General features: G+C 35.3%; 1 protein-coding gene across 17 annotated transcripts; it reads left to right on the top strand.

Annotated features, from left to right (window-relative positions):
* The first annotated feature begins 6318 nt into the window (after positions 1-6318).
* LOC101894605 (troponin T, skeletal muscle) lies at positions 6319-15146 on the top strand. 17 transcript variants are annotated; one of them, XM_011295607.3, is made up of 9 exons: positions 6319-6466; positions 8580-8627; positions 9386-9427; positions 10437-10460; positions 12357-12726; positions 13208-13426; positions 13503-13676; positions 13817-13895; positions 14670-15146. In XM_011295607.3, the coding sequence occupies exons 2-9, from the start codon at positions 8605-8607 to the stop codon at positions 14930-14932; spliced, it is 1194 nt and encodes a 397-aa protein (XP_011293909.1). In that variant the 5' UTR covers positions 6319-6466; positions 8580-8604; the 3' UTR covers positions 14933-15146. The 17 variants fall into 17 exon arrangements, with proteins under 17 accessions (XP_011293909.1, XP_011293913.1, XP_011293908.1 ...); XM_011295606.3 differs by having other exon boundaries at positions 6320-6466; positions 9389-9427; positions 12357-12729; XM_020037975.2 differs by having other exon boundaries at positions 6320-6466; positions 12357-12729.
* Positions 15147-15627: the final 481 nt, after the last annotated feature.

Raw genomic sequence — 15627 nt, 5'->3', positions numbered from 1 at the left:
CGGAAAAACCAAATTCGGCAGTTCACCACTTTCGGCCAAGCGAAGCAACTCTTTAGCTCTTTTGAGTCTATTTTCTTTCCATAGCGGTGTAAGTTTTTGCACTTTTTGGAATTTCAATGGCTCATTCCGAGCTCATTTTTCAATATTTGAGTAATTTTTCGGCTACTGCGACGCGGATTTCGGTCAAGTCGCTTCTTTACTTTTCTAACCATTTCTGCTGATTTTGCTGTTTTCTTCCGTCCACTTCCTTGATGTCGGGTTACGCTACCAGTATCACGGTAACGAGCGATGGTACGAGACACAAAAGATTTAAATGCTGGAGTACTCTAACGATAGCCACTTGTGGTTTTCCAGCCAAATATAAAGAAATCACACCATCACGCTTGAATTCGATCACAATTTCTCACCAATATTCTTTTGTACGCTTGTAAACAATATAATGAGCTGTCACTGGAATAATTTTAACAGATGTCGGACGAGTGGCTTTAAAATTACAGCAGTCTGAAGTTGGTTGCAGTTCTTTCATCTTACCCTGTATATATAATCAGTTATTTTCGGCATTCCTAGGCATGTAAAAACAGTTATATGTTGCAAATCTTAGGAAGACGAATTTTATTTATCTTTACTAGGGGTTAAACATATGAAAGAGAGATTTTAAACTCTTCATCTTAAGGAAACATTCTTGTTGCTGATAGTTGTAGTTCTCGAATAACGTTCTATTTTAAGTCAGTCTAAGGATCAAAGGCTCAGAATAACCGGCCAGAAATGTTACCGAGATCTTCACAATGCTTGCTATCATGGCAAAACAATAGAGGTAGACTCATGGTACAATAAGAAGGTAGAACAGTTTCGTAAAACTACAGAAATACAGCCCTGAGGCTATGCCCGCTTTCTGTCAGACTCATTCAAAATTGTTGTTGTTTTATTTTTTTCATTTTTTCCTAATTTTTAAAATGAGTTAAATATCACAAAAATTGCGAAAAATGCCTGAATTTCTCCCAAAAACATGATCCAATCTGTTCAATCTTTCAATTTCATGGCTAAACGGGTTAATAGCTTTAAAGCGCGAGCCGCAATGTACGTGTCTTCCAATCATTGGTTTTGAAAATATTTCGTTTTCATTTTTCAAAACAATAAATACATACACAAAATTGGCAGAAGTCGGGCACAATTAGAAGAAAATTGTAATCAGCTGTTAGATCTTCCTTACCTTTTTATTGTACCATGGGTAGACTTATTTGCTTAATCGAATATGGCAACCTTTTCCTGAAGTACTTTATCTTGTCATTTTTCAAATACAATTTAATTTTATATCTGAAGGATTTACGTATGACGAGTGGCATATTTTATAAAAATATCTTAGAAAAAGGAATATTATTTATATTGTCTTAAGTTTAAACATATAAAAATAGAGGTTTTAAACACTTCGTCCTAAGGAAACATTCTCGGTGCTGATAGTTGTAAAAAACACTGTATACTAAAATTTCATAAGTATTTCTTAAAAATCGTAAATGGCTCTTATTAGCTTTAGAGGAATCGCCATAACATATTATTTTCTTTAAAATTTTAGTTTATTGGATACGCTTCTATTCTCAATCAGAAGATGGATTTAAATGATTATCGGTTCAGTTCGTCAAATTTAGTAGAAATCGAACAAGAGTAGGATGCACTCCCATATTAAAGTTATTTTGGGCTTTAAATTACATCTGCTTTAAAGTCATAAAAGGCATTCAAAATCGATAATATATTATGGGTAGCTCTACTAAATATGCAAATTGGTGCAGGTTACCATAAAGTCGGCCGGCCTTGTATTATTGTACGGTACATTATCGTTGTGTACCACTCCATCTCGGTTCGTTACAGAACCATAATGTTTATTTTTGGACGCTGATTCCAATTCCTTAATACATATGACTTATAACAATAATGTGCATTCTATGTGAATGATGAAGGGGTCACCCGATTCGGATCACAATTTAAATCTCGTGATATTGCTTTCAAATCACTAAAAATGCTAAAGATAAATATTGAAAATGTCACTTTAAATATGTCTTTAATATGTGTTCCTTTTTTTCAAAAGATAGACAAGAAATTACTGTCGAATAATTTTCCAAAATTTTATATTTGAAAACGGGTAAACACAACCAAATACTCGCATCCGAAAATGTATGCAAGAGATATTGACATGTTTGGTCAATTATGTACCAAAAGCTGATTCGAAGTCTTAGAACGAAAACGAAAGCTTTATTTTACAGTTTGGAAACTGTTACGAGTTTTTAAGAATTCGAGAATTGATTATGTTTTTCTGAATACCTTACAATCTCAGATTTACGTTAAGAAATATTACAATTTCAATTCAGATTGTATATTGTGAGATTCGTCATACTACAAAAACTGGCATCAGTTGCAGTGTTGCCGTTTGAAATTTTTATTTCAGCCCAAATTTTTTCTAAAAACCGCCCAAAATCGACCATATCCGCCCAAACTGTAAAAAGTTGAATAATTTATATGTAGTTTGTATTCAAGTAAGAAAATGACAATTTTACACTATACATAAAAAAGGTACTCAAGTTTATTACATTCAATGTATTAAATACTTTAGAGAAAATAAAAATGTTATGTTATTTTACTTCAAGTTGTTTTTTATATACATATTTGAAAAAGTAACATAATACAAGAATTCAATGTATTAAATACATTTAAGTCATTATTATTATTCAGGTTTTTATACCCTACAACACTATGTGTTGGGGGTATTATAAGTTTGATTGGGCCAAAAATTATGTAACACCACGAAATATTGGTTTCCCACAAAGTATATATGGATCTTCCTATCTCACCGAGCTGAGTCGATCTAGCTATGTATGTCCATGTAAATTTGTAATCACTCTACAGGTCGCAATTATGGCCCGATCTTCACGAAATTTAGAATGTAGCTGGGGTTAAGGTCAGAATAGAACCCTATTTCTTTTGGAGATGATCGCATAATATTTAGGGGTTGAAATGGACCAAAAACTGAAATTTCCTGATTTTGCAGTTGCTCTACAGGTCACAATTATAGACCAATCGAAGCGAAGTTTAGCATGGGGCTAGAGCTTTGGACTGGGCAGAAGCCTTCCAATTTTGATGGTCATCGGGTAATATTTAGTGGTTTAGTAGACCATAGCATTTGCGATAAATAAAAGTAAATTTTTCCATTAATCCGCGAATATTTTTACTGCCGGCGAAATCACAAATAGACGAACAGGTCAATTCTGACCGTTACGTAGATGCCGATAGTAAAAATATCGGATATATATAGAGAAATATATACAATGTATATATACAAAGGAAGGGGATGTCAGCTAGAATGCTTATATCTTCACAATGGCTGGAGCGATTTTGACAAATTTTGTCAATTGCCCTTGTGGCATTAAAGTATAAATACTACAAAATCGCATAAAAAGATACCAATAATGATGTTCATATAGATTTTGTAGTATTTTGAGACATTTTCTTTATTTTTTTTTCATTTTTTTTTCGCATGCGATTTTTTCAAGTTGACTTATAATACAACACAGGTTAGGGTTATTATTTATATACAGATTGCAATTATCGTTCGATCCTCACGAATTTTTTCACAAGGGTTAGGCTCAGAAGGGCAAGGCCTATTGTTTTCAAAGATGTCCGCAATATATTCATATATAAATATGAACCAAAAACAGAAAAAAATTCCTGATCACACAATTGAAGCCAATCGACACGCCTGAGAAAATAGGTAAGCACATGGAAGAATTCTGGCATTTTGGATGACTATTGGAATATATTTAGCCCTAAAATGGAACACAAAAACTAACAGCACGACGGAGTGCATAAATATTGGGAAAATGTCCCTTGTCAAAATGCTAAGGGTAATATCTGGGCAGTGCTCCGTCACATAATTTCAAAAGCGAAATCTTCCAAAATGGATTTGGACATGAGGGGGCTTCTAACATATTGTAGTGTTGTAGGGTATCACATGGCCGGCCCCTCACGACTTTAGCCTAATGTATTATTTATATTATTAAAAAACTTAACAAAAATCTATAAAATAAATAACGATTCATCTCAATAAAAATATAAAATTCAGTTAGTAATAAAAAAATTAAATTGCGTAAAAATAAACAATGAAAAATAAATTTGTACCCAATATGGAAAAAATCCGCCCAAAATCCGCCCAAACCACAAAATTTATCTTTTTTCCGCCCAAATTTGGACGGAAACGCCCAAAACGGCAACACTGATCAGTTGTTCTCAAACGTCGACAACTACTAATTTTTATTTACTCTTCATTTGACAATGAATAAACAAATATGAAAGTTGAAAAAAATGGTCTGTTCCAGAGCCTGGAAGAATCTAATAGTTTTGCAATTTTTTCTCGGCACCATAAAGGAAGAATCTGTTTTGGTAGTAAAAAGTTTTACATTCTCGTAATTCTGGAAAACAGTAATTTTCCTACCATGAGGAGTTGCATCTTTAAAATATTTCTGCAAATATTTTATAAAAAAATTAAGCAATTTCTGAAATTCGCCAGATTACAAAATATCATGAATTATTTAATTTGTATTCCTATTTTAGGAACGCATTTCTTTATTATAGATTTGTTAATACTGAATAAGAATTTTTATAAAAGCCAAAAAATATTTTGTTTACATACAGACATATCTATACAGAGGAGAGGAAAATAATTCGGGCAACAAAAGAAACAAGAACTAAATAAAATAAAATGAAAATGATATAAATATCAAGAATATACATATATGAAACATCTGAAACAAATAGACAGGCGTACAGACCGACATACATATGTGTTTTGGTTGCTAAAAATATGTGGACTCTCTCTCTCTGCCGATGTGCCAGTGTGAGATCACACATACACATAGACTGCCACACTGACACATTCGCATGTGTTATGTACAGGGGCATACTTACATATTTAATATGAAAACAATGAGTAGAACAAAAATAAATCCGGAGAATAAATGCTGACCCCCACCCACCGTCTCTGTGCACCCACAACGATGACCCTAATGCAGGAACTTTTTGCGGTGACGTTCCATCTTGTGGGTGGAAATGGAAATTTTTGTAAGAGAAGGAATGGAAATGAGGGGTGGTGAAGCTAGATGTAGGTCTAGTTCAAAGGCTAAGAAAGGTCCATTGGTTTCTATACTTCTTTCTCATGTCTCGCTGACAAACCAATGCAAAGTTCTGTGTTTGTAAGTCTGAAAGGAAGTCAATAAATGCATGCAAATTTCCGTTGGCCCAGTGCCCATTGATAAATATTTGTTTGGCATGTTTGTTGTTGCCGAAAACGTTGTTGTAATTATGTGTATATGTATATATGCGTGCCAACGATCACAAAGTGAAGGTGGTTGTAGAAAGTATGAGGCAACAATGGGACACCGAATTCGTGGCAATGATCGCCAACGTCATTACGCCAAGTGGGTAGAATTTTGTTGAAGCAAGTCCATTTAAATATGTATATTCCAAAGTAGAGAGGATGGAATGAAATGGAATGGGGAATGTGTTGGTGAACATAGCGAGCATTCGATGGACAAATTGAGTTAATCGTGTTAAACGATACTTGGCCATATTTGAAACGGACAACAACAAATTGGAATAACATTAACATTAAAAATTGTTGTCGTCACATGAACAGCACTGGGAAGAAAACGACTCAGCAAACGAATCTCTCTCTTGTTCAACCACCCACGATCGATATTCATCACCTACAATGAAAATATTCAAAACAGTTCAGGTATAGATCATGATTATATATATATAAATATGCATAAATACACCAACAAATGTATACGCACACACCCACAAAAATCTGTCTGTGTAGATGTGTGTGTGAAAGTTTCTATTTCAAAAATATGCTATGAGCTTTAATAACGAAATGAGATGTTTATGATAGAATCTTCTAACTCGCGCACACACACAACAAACATATATATCAGCACACACGATCAGTTCAAAACGCAAGCCAAATGAATGTTCTCCCCCTCCCTTCATCCCCCCTACAACCTGTGTAGGTGCCATTCTTTTGCTCGATATCTCTTTTCACCTTGCATTCTTTCTCCTTGTCTGGCACGAAAGGAAAGCATAGAGGAGCATTCAAAGTATAACGTCAGACAACGACTCTCCCTAGGATGTCTGTCGGAGATAGAACACATACGCCCAAGTACTCTCGGCTAACCTCGTATATACACAAGAAAAAGCGATGCAAGAGCATGCAGCCTCCATTTGTTTGCTTCGTTGGAAAATTCTCAGCTGTCGGTGTAGTGGTGATGAAAAACTGAACATTCTATTTTCCGAAAAAAATCTTTAACATAGCGTGTTGTTTCTTGGTAGATCGTCAGTCTGTTTAGTCGAACCGCAGCATTCGCTCCAACGACGTCAGCTGCTCGGACAACAGTAGAGAGTTTAATTTGTTTCTTTTCCCGAAGTAAGTTCTGACCAAAAAAAAAAACATCAAAATTAAAAAGTAAAATTAATAAAGAAAAATATGGAAAAAGACTTTATTAAAAATTTATGAAAGTGATAGTCCTTAAATTAAAATTCTAACTACAAATCGGATGGAACCCAACTGGGCGAGGAGCTATTTCAACACAACTTTCTGTGTCAATGTAAAACGAAAGGAGTTATATAATATTGGAACACATCAACTTATCAATAAAATTAATAAACTAAAGTGAATATAACTGTAATTTAGAAAAACTATTTCGAAATGCAATCCGTAGTTGAGTGAAATATTTGAAAATTGAATTCGAGTGTTAAATATATTCGCCATCCTGTACTATTTTCAACGAATCGTTTCAGTTTTTCTACGCGTTCTAAAAATAGGACATTCTATTAGAACTGGCAACCTCAAAGTGTTACATGATATATTTGTTACCGACTGCTCTCGGCTGGCAGCGCATATTTGCTTCCTATCGCACCAGCAGCAGCCGAGACAAGAACGAAAACAGAAAACAAATGAAACGAAATAAAATAAAATAAAATAAAGAAATTTTGCAATTGTCCCGGTGGCCCACGAAAATTAAGAATAGAGTCTGCTGCCTGGGACGGACAATGAGAAAAGTAGACTTGAAAAAATAATAAAAGCTGTGTGCATGTGTAAAAGTGTAATAAGCCGAAGTACTGATGCATGGATAGCTCATAAGCAGATCAACTTTTTGGAATAAGCCAAGCTATGTCTGGAAATATGAAGTATTATATAAATAGCTTTAACACGAATACACACTATACACTCATTTGAAAAAGATACACACTTACACATGCACACAAAGCCATAGACACAGCCCCTAATTTTTTTTAATAATTTAATTAGTAGATATAGATATATAAAATATAATTCAATTATCAATGGGAAATATTTGGTCACCGCCCACATATTGCTTCATCTCCGAATCCATTTATAATACCTGCAAAGAAGAACTATTTTACGAATACAACACGCACACGAAAGGTAGTGAAATAATATTTTTGCTATTTTTTGTGCCAAGGTAAAAAGTCTCTTCTGTTGCTCCTTAGCTTGCTCGATCGAAAGAGACTAAAGAGCTCTCATGGAAATTCAATACGATCTATTTTTAAATATATATATATATATTGAGCCAGTACACTGTACGATGAAATAGTATGGTCACTTTCTCTCACTCATTTTCTCTCACACACACAGGCATTCTCTCTAACACGTATATTCCACCTATGTATACATAGCAAATATTAGTGCCTAGATGCAGATCTTCTATTGTATATATACTAAAGAGCGATACAAGAAAATATGCGGGCGAGCATACATACACACACACAAGCATATTTTCATTTTTCAGAAAATTATGACATACACAAATACATTTGTATGTTTGATACTCCTTGAGATATATTCTATATTCATAAAGTAATACACGAACACACACACACATGCATGGGTGTGTATGTACATGTATATATTCGCTCTTGGACACATGGATATATGAGTATATTTGTGTGAACGTACTTGTGTATGCCCAGCATGTTATGTGCTGCTGTCTATAAAGCAGGATCTAATTTTAGAATCTGTCTGATGCGTAATCTCACTAAAAATTGTTTACGTTTAGTATTTGGTAAAATAAATGATGTGTATTAGCTTTGATTATGAATTCGATTGGCATTAAATAGACGAATTGAAAGTAATCGTGGGTGTTATTTTTGCCTTTGGAGTTGAAAACGCTTAGAGAAATCTAAGATATTCTTCAATTGATTTGTGCTGCATTGTTTACAAACGTACCGAACATTATTTTTTAGTCTCAAAGGTTAGAGGTCAAACCTGTTAACAACCTAAATAATTTGCCCAACAATTTTAGAGCCACTATCGAATTTTGCTTTGAAAACAGAACGGACTTTTGGAATCTGCATACACATCTACGAATTATTATTGATAGTAATAGGACATTCCGATTTTGAATTTGATTTAATTTTTTTCTGAAATATGAATAGTGCATGTTTGACATATTTAGATGTTTTTGTTCGAATAACAACACTTTTGTAACACATTTCTTTTATTTGTTTTCTTTCAGGTTTTTTTAATCCCTAACCATAACCATGTCCGACGATGAGGAGTACACGTAAGTATTAACTGCAAAGCGGCTAAATCCACATTAGAAAACAAACAAAGACATTCCAGAACGACACAACGAAGTATTGCCCCAAAAAGTTTCAGAATTTCGCGGGGCATTACATCGTCAAATTCGGTTCGAGCAATTTTTTAAATAAAAAAAAAAAAAAACAAAAACATTACAAATTACTTGATTCATCACTACAGACATTGCCTGTCTGTCTGTAAAAATAAAATAACAACTACAAAAATACCACAATTCAAACATTTGAACAAATAAATACATACACACATACCGCCTCCAATACAATTACATCAAATGGAAATGTCCTTGTATCCTTCGTGTATGTATATTAAGAATGTAAAAATAAACATTTCATGTAGATTAGCATTCGAATTTGTATATGTAATTTGTATATATTGAATATATATTGCTATAAGCGTCTCCTGGAAATTGGGGAATAAATTGTCTTTGTATAGAGTTTTTATTGTGTTCCTCGTCTGTTTTCGTTATTTAAAGTCATTCTGTTTTCTCTTTCATACGTTTTCCCCTCCATACCATTACACCTGTCTGTTACCCGATCTCTATCCTGAACTATACACATACTATATACAAACAACACACATTGACGAATACCACCTGTGTCTGAATCTGTATCTGTATCCAAATGCCCGCCCATACCATGGTTTGTTCGTTATCGGTTCCCACATGTGTTAATGTTTTGTGTGAAAATGTTTCCCGTATTGAAAACATTTCTTTACCTAAAGCAGTTCCGAAGAGGAGGAGGAGGTTGTCGAGGAGGTCAAAGAGTAAGTACACTGCCATATCTGAAAATTAAATTGCATTAACATTCCTCACTCCAAATATATAATAATCTACTGTGTAAAAAGAGAAAACATCTAAATTCCTCAAAGAAAAAGTGCTAGTCTCTATCTCTATCTTTTCGAATTTGTTTGTAATTGGCCAACAACAGAAGAAATTAAATTGGATTACTATTCTCCCCTACCCCAACTCTTTACTTTATTGGTGTTCTATTAAAAAGAAAACAAAAAAATATTTCAAATAACTTTCATCCTGGCTTGAACTAAACGTTGTCGTCTACCTTGCCAAAACATGAAAACAAATTTTATTTTACCTTCATTTCTTTATTTAATTTCAGGAAGTAAGTTATTGAAATTCTGAATTCAAAGCCTTTTCGTTACTTTGGCCGTTAATGAAAAAAAAAAAACAAATTATAAAAATCAAAATGACTTCATCTCATCTTTCTTTGAAGATCTAAGCAAAAATTTCATAAAATTTTCCAAAAAAAAAAAAAAACTATCTATCTTTCGTTCAAATCATTTGTATAAATCTCATTCAAGGTTTCTCTCCTTTTTTCAATTGCTTTGTGCACAATGATTTTTTGCTTAGATTCGTTCATGTTCTTTTATTTCTATTTTTGAAGATGGACCTTATTTTTAATGTTTGATTTCCTTCTTTTCTTTTTTCTTTCCTATTTCAATGACCAAAAAAAAAAAAAAAAAAAAACAAACACTTTTTGTTGTAAATGTTGTTTTTGTTTCCTGTTTTGTTTGAAACGAAACGTATTCAATTGTAACGAATCGAACATTTTGTCGATACTTTTATTTTTTGTGCTCGCAATCATCATCACGACCGGCGGCCACATCCACACATATGCTAAACTATAAAACAAAATAAATATTTTTTGTTCGTTGCTATCTATACAAAACAAACAAACAACCAAACAAACAACACTCTAAACAAATCAAATATCATCATTACCAAATAAAATTATTAAATATTCGATTGCGTGTACAGAAAACCACCTCAGACACCAGCCGAGTAAGTGATTTGTTTTAAGCATTGTTGTAAAAGTGAACAGTAATCACACAAATGTCATAGTTGTTTTTGTTGTTGTTGCTATTGTACATATCGTAACTATGTTGCCTGTTAACTAATTGCGGGCCTAGAGTAAATAACCTCAAGCTCTAGCAAATTCTCGAAATTCTTACTATTTCCCCATCCAAGCCATATATGTTCCATATTTAAGATTCCTCATTCCAAAGCTCAACAACACAAACACGCAACCATTTTCCAAACCCCAAAAGAAAAGATTACAGTAAACTGTAATTTTAGGTTTTATTTTTCCATACACCCCATGACAAAATTTTGTTGGCGTGTTTGTGTCGACATCCCTTGAAAACAATCCTCACTTATTCTCCTCTAAACTATCAAAATTGCAAAAAAAAAAAAAAAAACATTTTTACTGTTCGAGCCCTTTTTTGTAGTTATCACCCACTTGTCAACCCATAACAAAACTGAATGTTCAATTTTTGGCCACAAACACTCTCATACATTGAAACAAACACAGAACACCACGACCACCAAACACTTTGCTTTTTGTGCGTGAACATTACAATAAAAACAATAGTAATAAGTAATAATAGAAACAATGAAAGCAGTAATAACAATAATAATCGTCATAACATTACGATAACAAGTAAATAAAAACGTGTCATATGATTTATACATTGTATTCTAACATCAAAACCACCCACCAAGCTACCAAGCCACCAGCGCCATACTCCAGATACTCGGTCTCAAGTACGGTTTCATTTGTTTGACGTATACGTAATATTTCCCTCCTCAACAATAATAAAATCACTGATACGCACTGGGTCACGTTGAGAGCAAGCCATCATTTATTCCAAAACACACATTCACACGGACATTCTGCAGGCACTTTCGGTTCGGTTAGAGTTTTATTTTCTCCCACTCTCAAGTTCCCTCTCTCTATCTCTCGCGCGCTTCCTAAGAACAGTGCCATTACCATGTTGGACGGATATTAACATGTTTCGGCAGAGACGAAACACTTTGTTGTTGCTGTTTTAGTTGGTGTTAGTGCGTATGTGCACATGTGAAATTGAGCGTCACAAAGAGATGGCGACAATATCAACAGGCTGCCAACATCTGTTTACGCTTCGACACATATTGAATTTCAATACTATTTATGATTTCAATATCGAAATCAATGGCTTGAGATTAATTGAGTACTGGAGGTGTCAACAGAAGCACTCTCTCGCTCAACGTCTGATTGAGTGTTGGCACTTCGCGTGCCACTTGTTCGGCTAATGACGTGGCAAAGAAGTGCTGTTTCAAATTAGTTCTCAACGTGTGAGAGCTGCCTTGATTAGTGGTGTTTGAAATTCCATTACCCACACCCCATCCACTTTCTACCCACCCCCTTCACCAATACATATGTAATTGATTTGCTTTTTGTTACAAAAAAAAAAATGAAGGAATATTTTGTTATTTTTGCCTTCAGCAAATAAATATAGATAGAATATTTTACTAAGTGTTTTGTGTGTACGTGTGTGTGCGTGTGTTGTATATGTTGTAAATATGTAACTATGCGTTGTATCACGTAGCCAAAATGTGTTCTGCCAAGCATATGTAGAGTAGTGCTACTCATGTATGTATGTTTGTGGTTTTTGGAATTGCATCGTTTCGATATATATTTTTTTGTATCCAATGCCCAAAATTTACCTCAGAATCGAATTGTTCCATACTCATATATACATACATACTAGTACACGCATACATATATGCATATGTATACTACTTACACAATATATATATCAATAGAAACTTTTTTGTGAACAGCTTTGCTCGGTTTTTGATTTTTGCAAAGACACATAACTAACATTTCGATTTCTCTGCCTATCTTTCGCGCTACAGAGGTGAGGGTGATCCAGAGTTCATCAAACGCCAGGACCAAAAGCGTTCCGACCTCGATGAACAATTGAAGGAATACATCACCGAATGGCGCAAACAGAGAGCCAAGGAAGAAGATGAGTTGAAGAAACTCAAGGAGAAGCAAGCCAAGCGCAAGATCTCTCGCGCCGAAGAAGAGCAAAAGATGGCTCAACGCAAGAAGGAAGAAGAGGAACGCCGCGTTCGCGAAGTTGAAGAAAAGAAACAACGCGAAATCGAAGAGAAGCGTCAACGCCTCGAAGAAGCCGAGAAGAAGCGCCAAGCCATGCTCCAAGCCATGAAGGACAAGGACAAGAAGGGCCCCAACTTCACCATCGCCAAGAAGGACACAGGCGTGGTAATTATTTCAATCTACTGCATTGCTGTATACTTATGTGGCTTTCTTTTCTCTCTTTTAATATTTTTTCTTCCTCAACTTTGCCACTTCCTATCGGTCCCAACAAATCAAATATTCTGTAAAATATTCAAATTACTGTTCACCCATCTACCTACTACCTACTACCAACCTACCTACCGCCTACTACTACGCCTATGCCTACAATAATTTGTTTTCTACACCAACAACTACAACAACAATTCTAAACACTTGTTACTCTTTATTTTTTCTCTTTCGCCACCTTTAAATCACACATACAAATCTATATGTGACACACACATATGTTTCTTGTATCTGTCGTTTGTTTGTCCGTCTGTCGGTCTTTCTGCCTGTCTGTCTCTTTGTGTAAATGTCCTCTTGTTTGTGTGCGTGTCTGTCTCTGTATGTTTGTGTGTGTGTATGATTGTGTGATCTGTATGAACGTGATGGCACAATATAGTTGGGTCTCTCCTCCGCTGCCATGGAGCGTAACAAGACTAAGGAACAACTCGAGGAAGAGAAGAAGATCTCCCTGTCGTTCCGTATCAAGCCTCTTGCCATCGAAGGCTTGAGCGAGGATAAATTGCGCGAGAAGGCCCAAGAATTGTGGGAACTCATCGTCAAATTGGAAACTGAGAAGTATGACTTGGAAGAAAGGCAGAAACGTCAGGATTACGATGTAAGTATACCGTTGAGTTTTACCCCATGCCAAACAGTGTCATGACTCCGATTTCTCTCACCCGTTCTCCCTCTAGTTGAAAGAATTGAAGGAAAGACAGAAACAACAGCTCAGGCACAAAGCCTTGAAGAAGGGTCTCGACCCCGAAGCTTTGACTGGCAAATACCCGCCCAAGATTCAAGTTGCCTCCAAATACGAAAGACGTGTAGATACCCGCTCTTACGACGACAAGAAGAAGCTCTTCGAAGGTGTAAGTATTCATCCAATTCATTTTCTATTTTTGATTACCATAACTCTGTGATTCAATGCAATGGGTTCTTAAAATGTGGACGAAAATCTCCACCCTCAACATAATAATATCTATGTAATCGTTTCTTTGCCATTTCAAAGGGTTACGACACGCTCTATAAGGAAACTTTAGAGAAAGTCTGGCAAGAAAGACAAGAGCGGTTCACACAACGATCAAAATGTAAGCTATAGCATAGCTACTTTGCTGCTCTAAGTTGTGAAGTGATGTTCGTTTACATGTCCATATGTTGCGTTTTGTTTTACACGCGGAGCAGGTCCAATCAACATATTTCTGCTACTGCTCCGGTTGTGTTGAAATGTGTTTTAATGTTCAATTAACCATCCAACGAATTCAAACCCAACAATTACAGCAACACAACTTCCGCACACTGTCAGAACACCCTGTTCCCCTCTCAGAAGTCACAGTTCATGAAAGATCTCCCGAAATGGAATGGGAGGGCTATTGCATCAATCACAACATATATTTATACTCTTACGCTCTCTCTCCCCACAGCTACACTCAATACAGTTACACAACAATTACATGTATCTCTCTCTCTTTCTTTTCTACTCTTGTCTATTTTTATGATGACGTTGATTTAACCTTTACATGTTAACTGTTACCCATCTATCTGTCTATGTGTGTGTGTGCATCTTGTTGTCTCATATGCTAATAACCCTCATTAGGGCTGGGAAGAACTCGGCAAGGAGGTCAATGAAAAGATCTGGAACGAAAAGAAGGATCAATATGCCGGCCGTCAAAAGTGTATGTATTTAAGTGTATCTCTCTCTCACTCTGTCTCTCTACTAATCGAATGGATACTCTGGTTCATACGCATTTGTCCTGACCAATTTTGATTTTTGTTGGAAATGCGTTCTAATGTTTTTTGTCCAACACCAAATGCTTTATATATTCTGGATTTTTCTAATTGAGCTTTTCTTTCTCCCAAAATAGCCAAATTGCCCAAGTGGTTCGGCGAAAGACCCGGCAAGAAGGCTGGCGAGCCCGAAACACCCGAAGGCGAGGAAGATGCCAAGGCTGATGATGAAATCGCTGAGGAAGATGAAGAAGTCGAGGAGGAGGTCGTCGAAGAGGAGGAAGAAGAAGAGGAGGAGGAAGAAGAGGAGGAGGAAGAAGAAGAGGAGGAAGAAGAAGAAGAGGAGGAAGAAGAAGAGGAGGAAGAGGAAGAAGAGGAGGAGGAAGAAGAGGAAGAATAAATTAATTTAACTACATTTAATAAAAATAAAAACCACCAAAACAATATAGTTATTATTAGCTTATTCTACCGCTATCTACCGATAACAGCCACAAAAACCAAAGATTTTTTAATACCAACAATTTATAGAAAAAGAAAATAAAAAATGAATGAAACCACAAGAACATTTCTCCAAATAAACATGAAAACATATATCGTATGAAAACAAACAACAACATCTTTTCATAATCACGATTCTATGTAAGGCGTTTTCAATCGCGCACTCTCTCTCTCTCTCACTCACACTCTTTATATATCTCTCTTGTGTTTACATACATGCCCACACGCGCTCTCTCTCTCCCCTGTTTATATCTTAAAAAAAGAACTAAATCTGCCTATATTCTTAGTATCAAATTACGCATTACTCACCCAAAACTCATACGCACACATGCCCACCTAGCACACACATACTCTCTCTCTCTCGTTTCGTATTTGAATTATGTAAACTTTTATTTGTAATTTTAAATAAAAAAACAAATTTTTACTACGAACATCATTGAAAACTCATATATCGTATAAAATCTGGATATTCCATAATCAGAATGGTCCACAAAAACACACGTCGTCCACGAACACGACCACCAACAGCATCGCCAGATACACTCTCACTCTCGTCCGATTTATATTCCCATTTTATTTAAGATTGATTTAGTTTCG

This window comes from Musca domestica, unplaced genomic scaffold (assembly GCF_030504385.1).
Source record: "Musca domestica strain aabys unplaced genomic scaffold, Musca_domestica.polishedcontigs.V.1.1 2, whole genome shotgun sequence".
In the NCBI taxonomy this organism is placed as follows: domain Eukaryota; kingdom Metazoa; phylum Arthropoda; class Insecta; order Diptera; family Muscidae; genus Musca; species Musca domestica.
The sequence above is the reverse complement of the archived record's forward strand: the minus strand, read 5'-3'. Positions and strand labels throughout refer to the sequence as shown.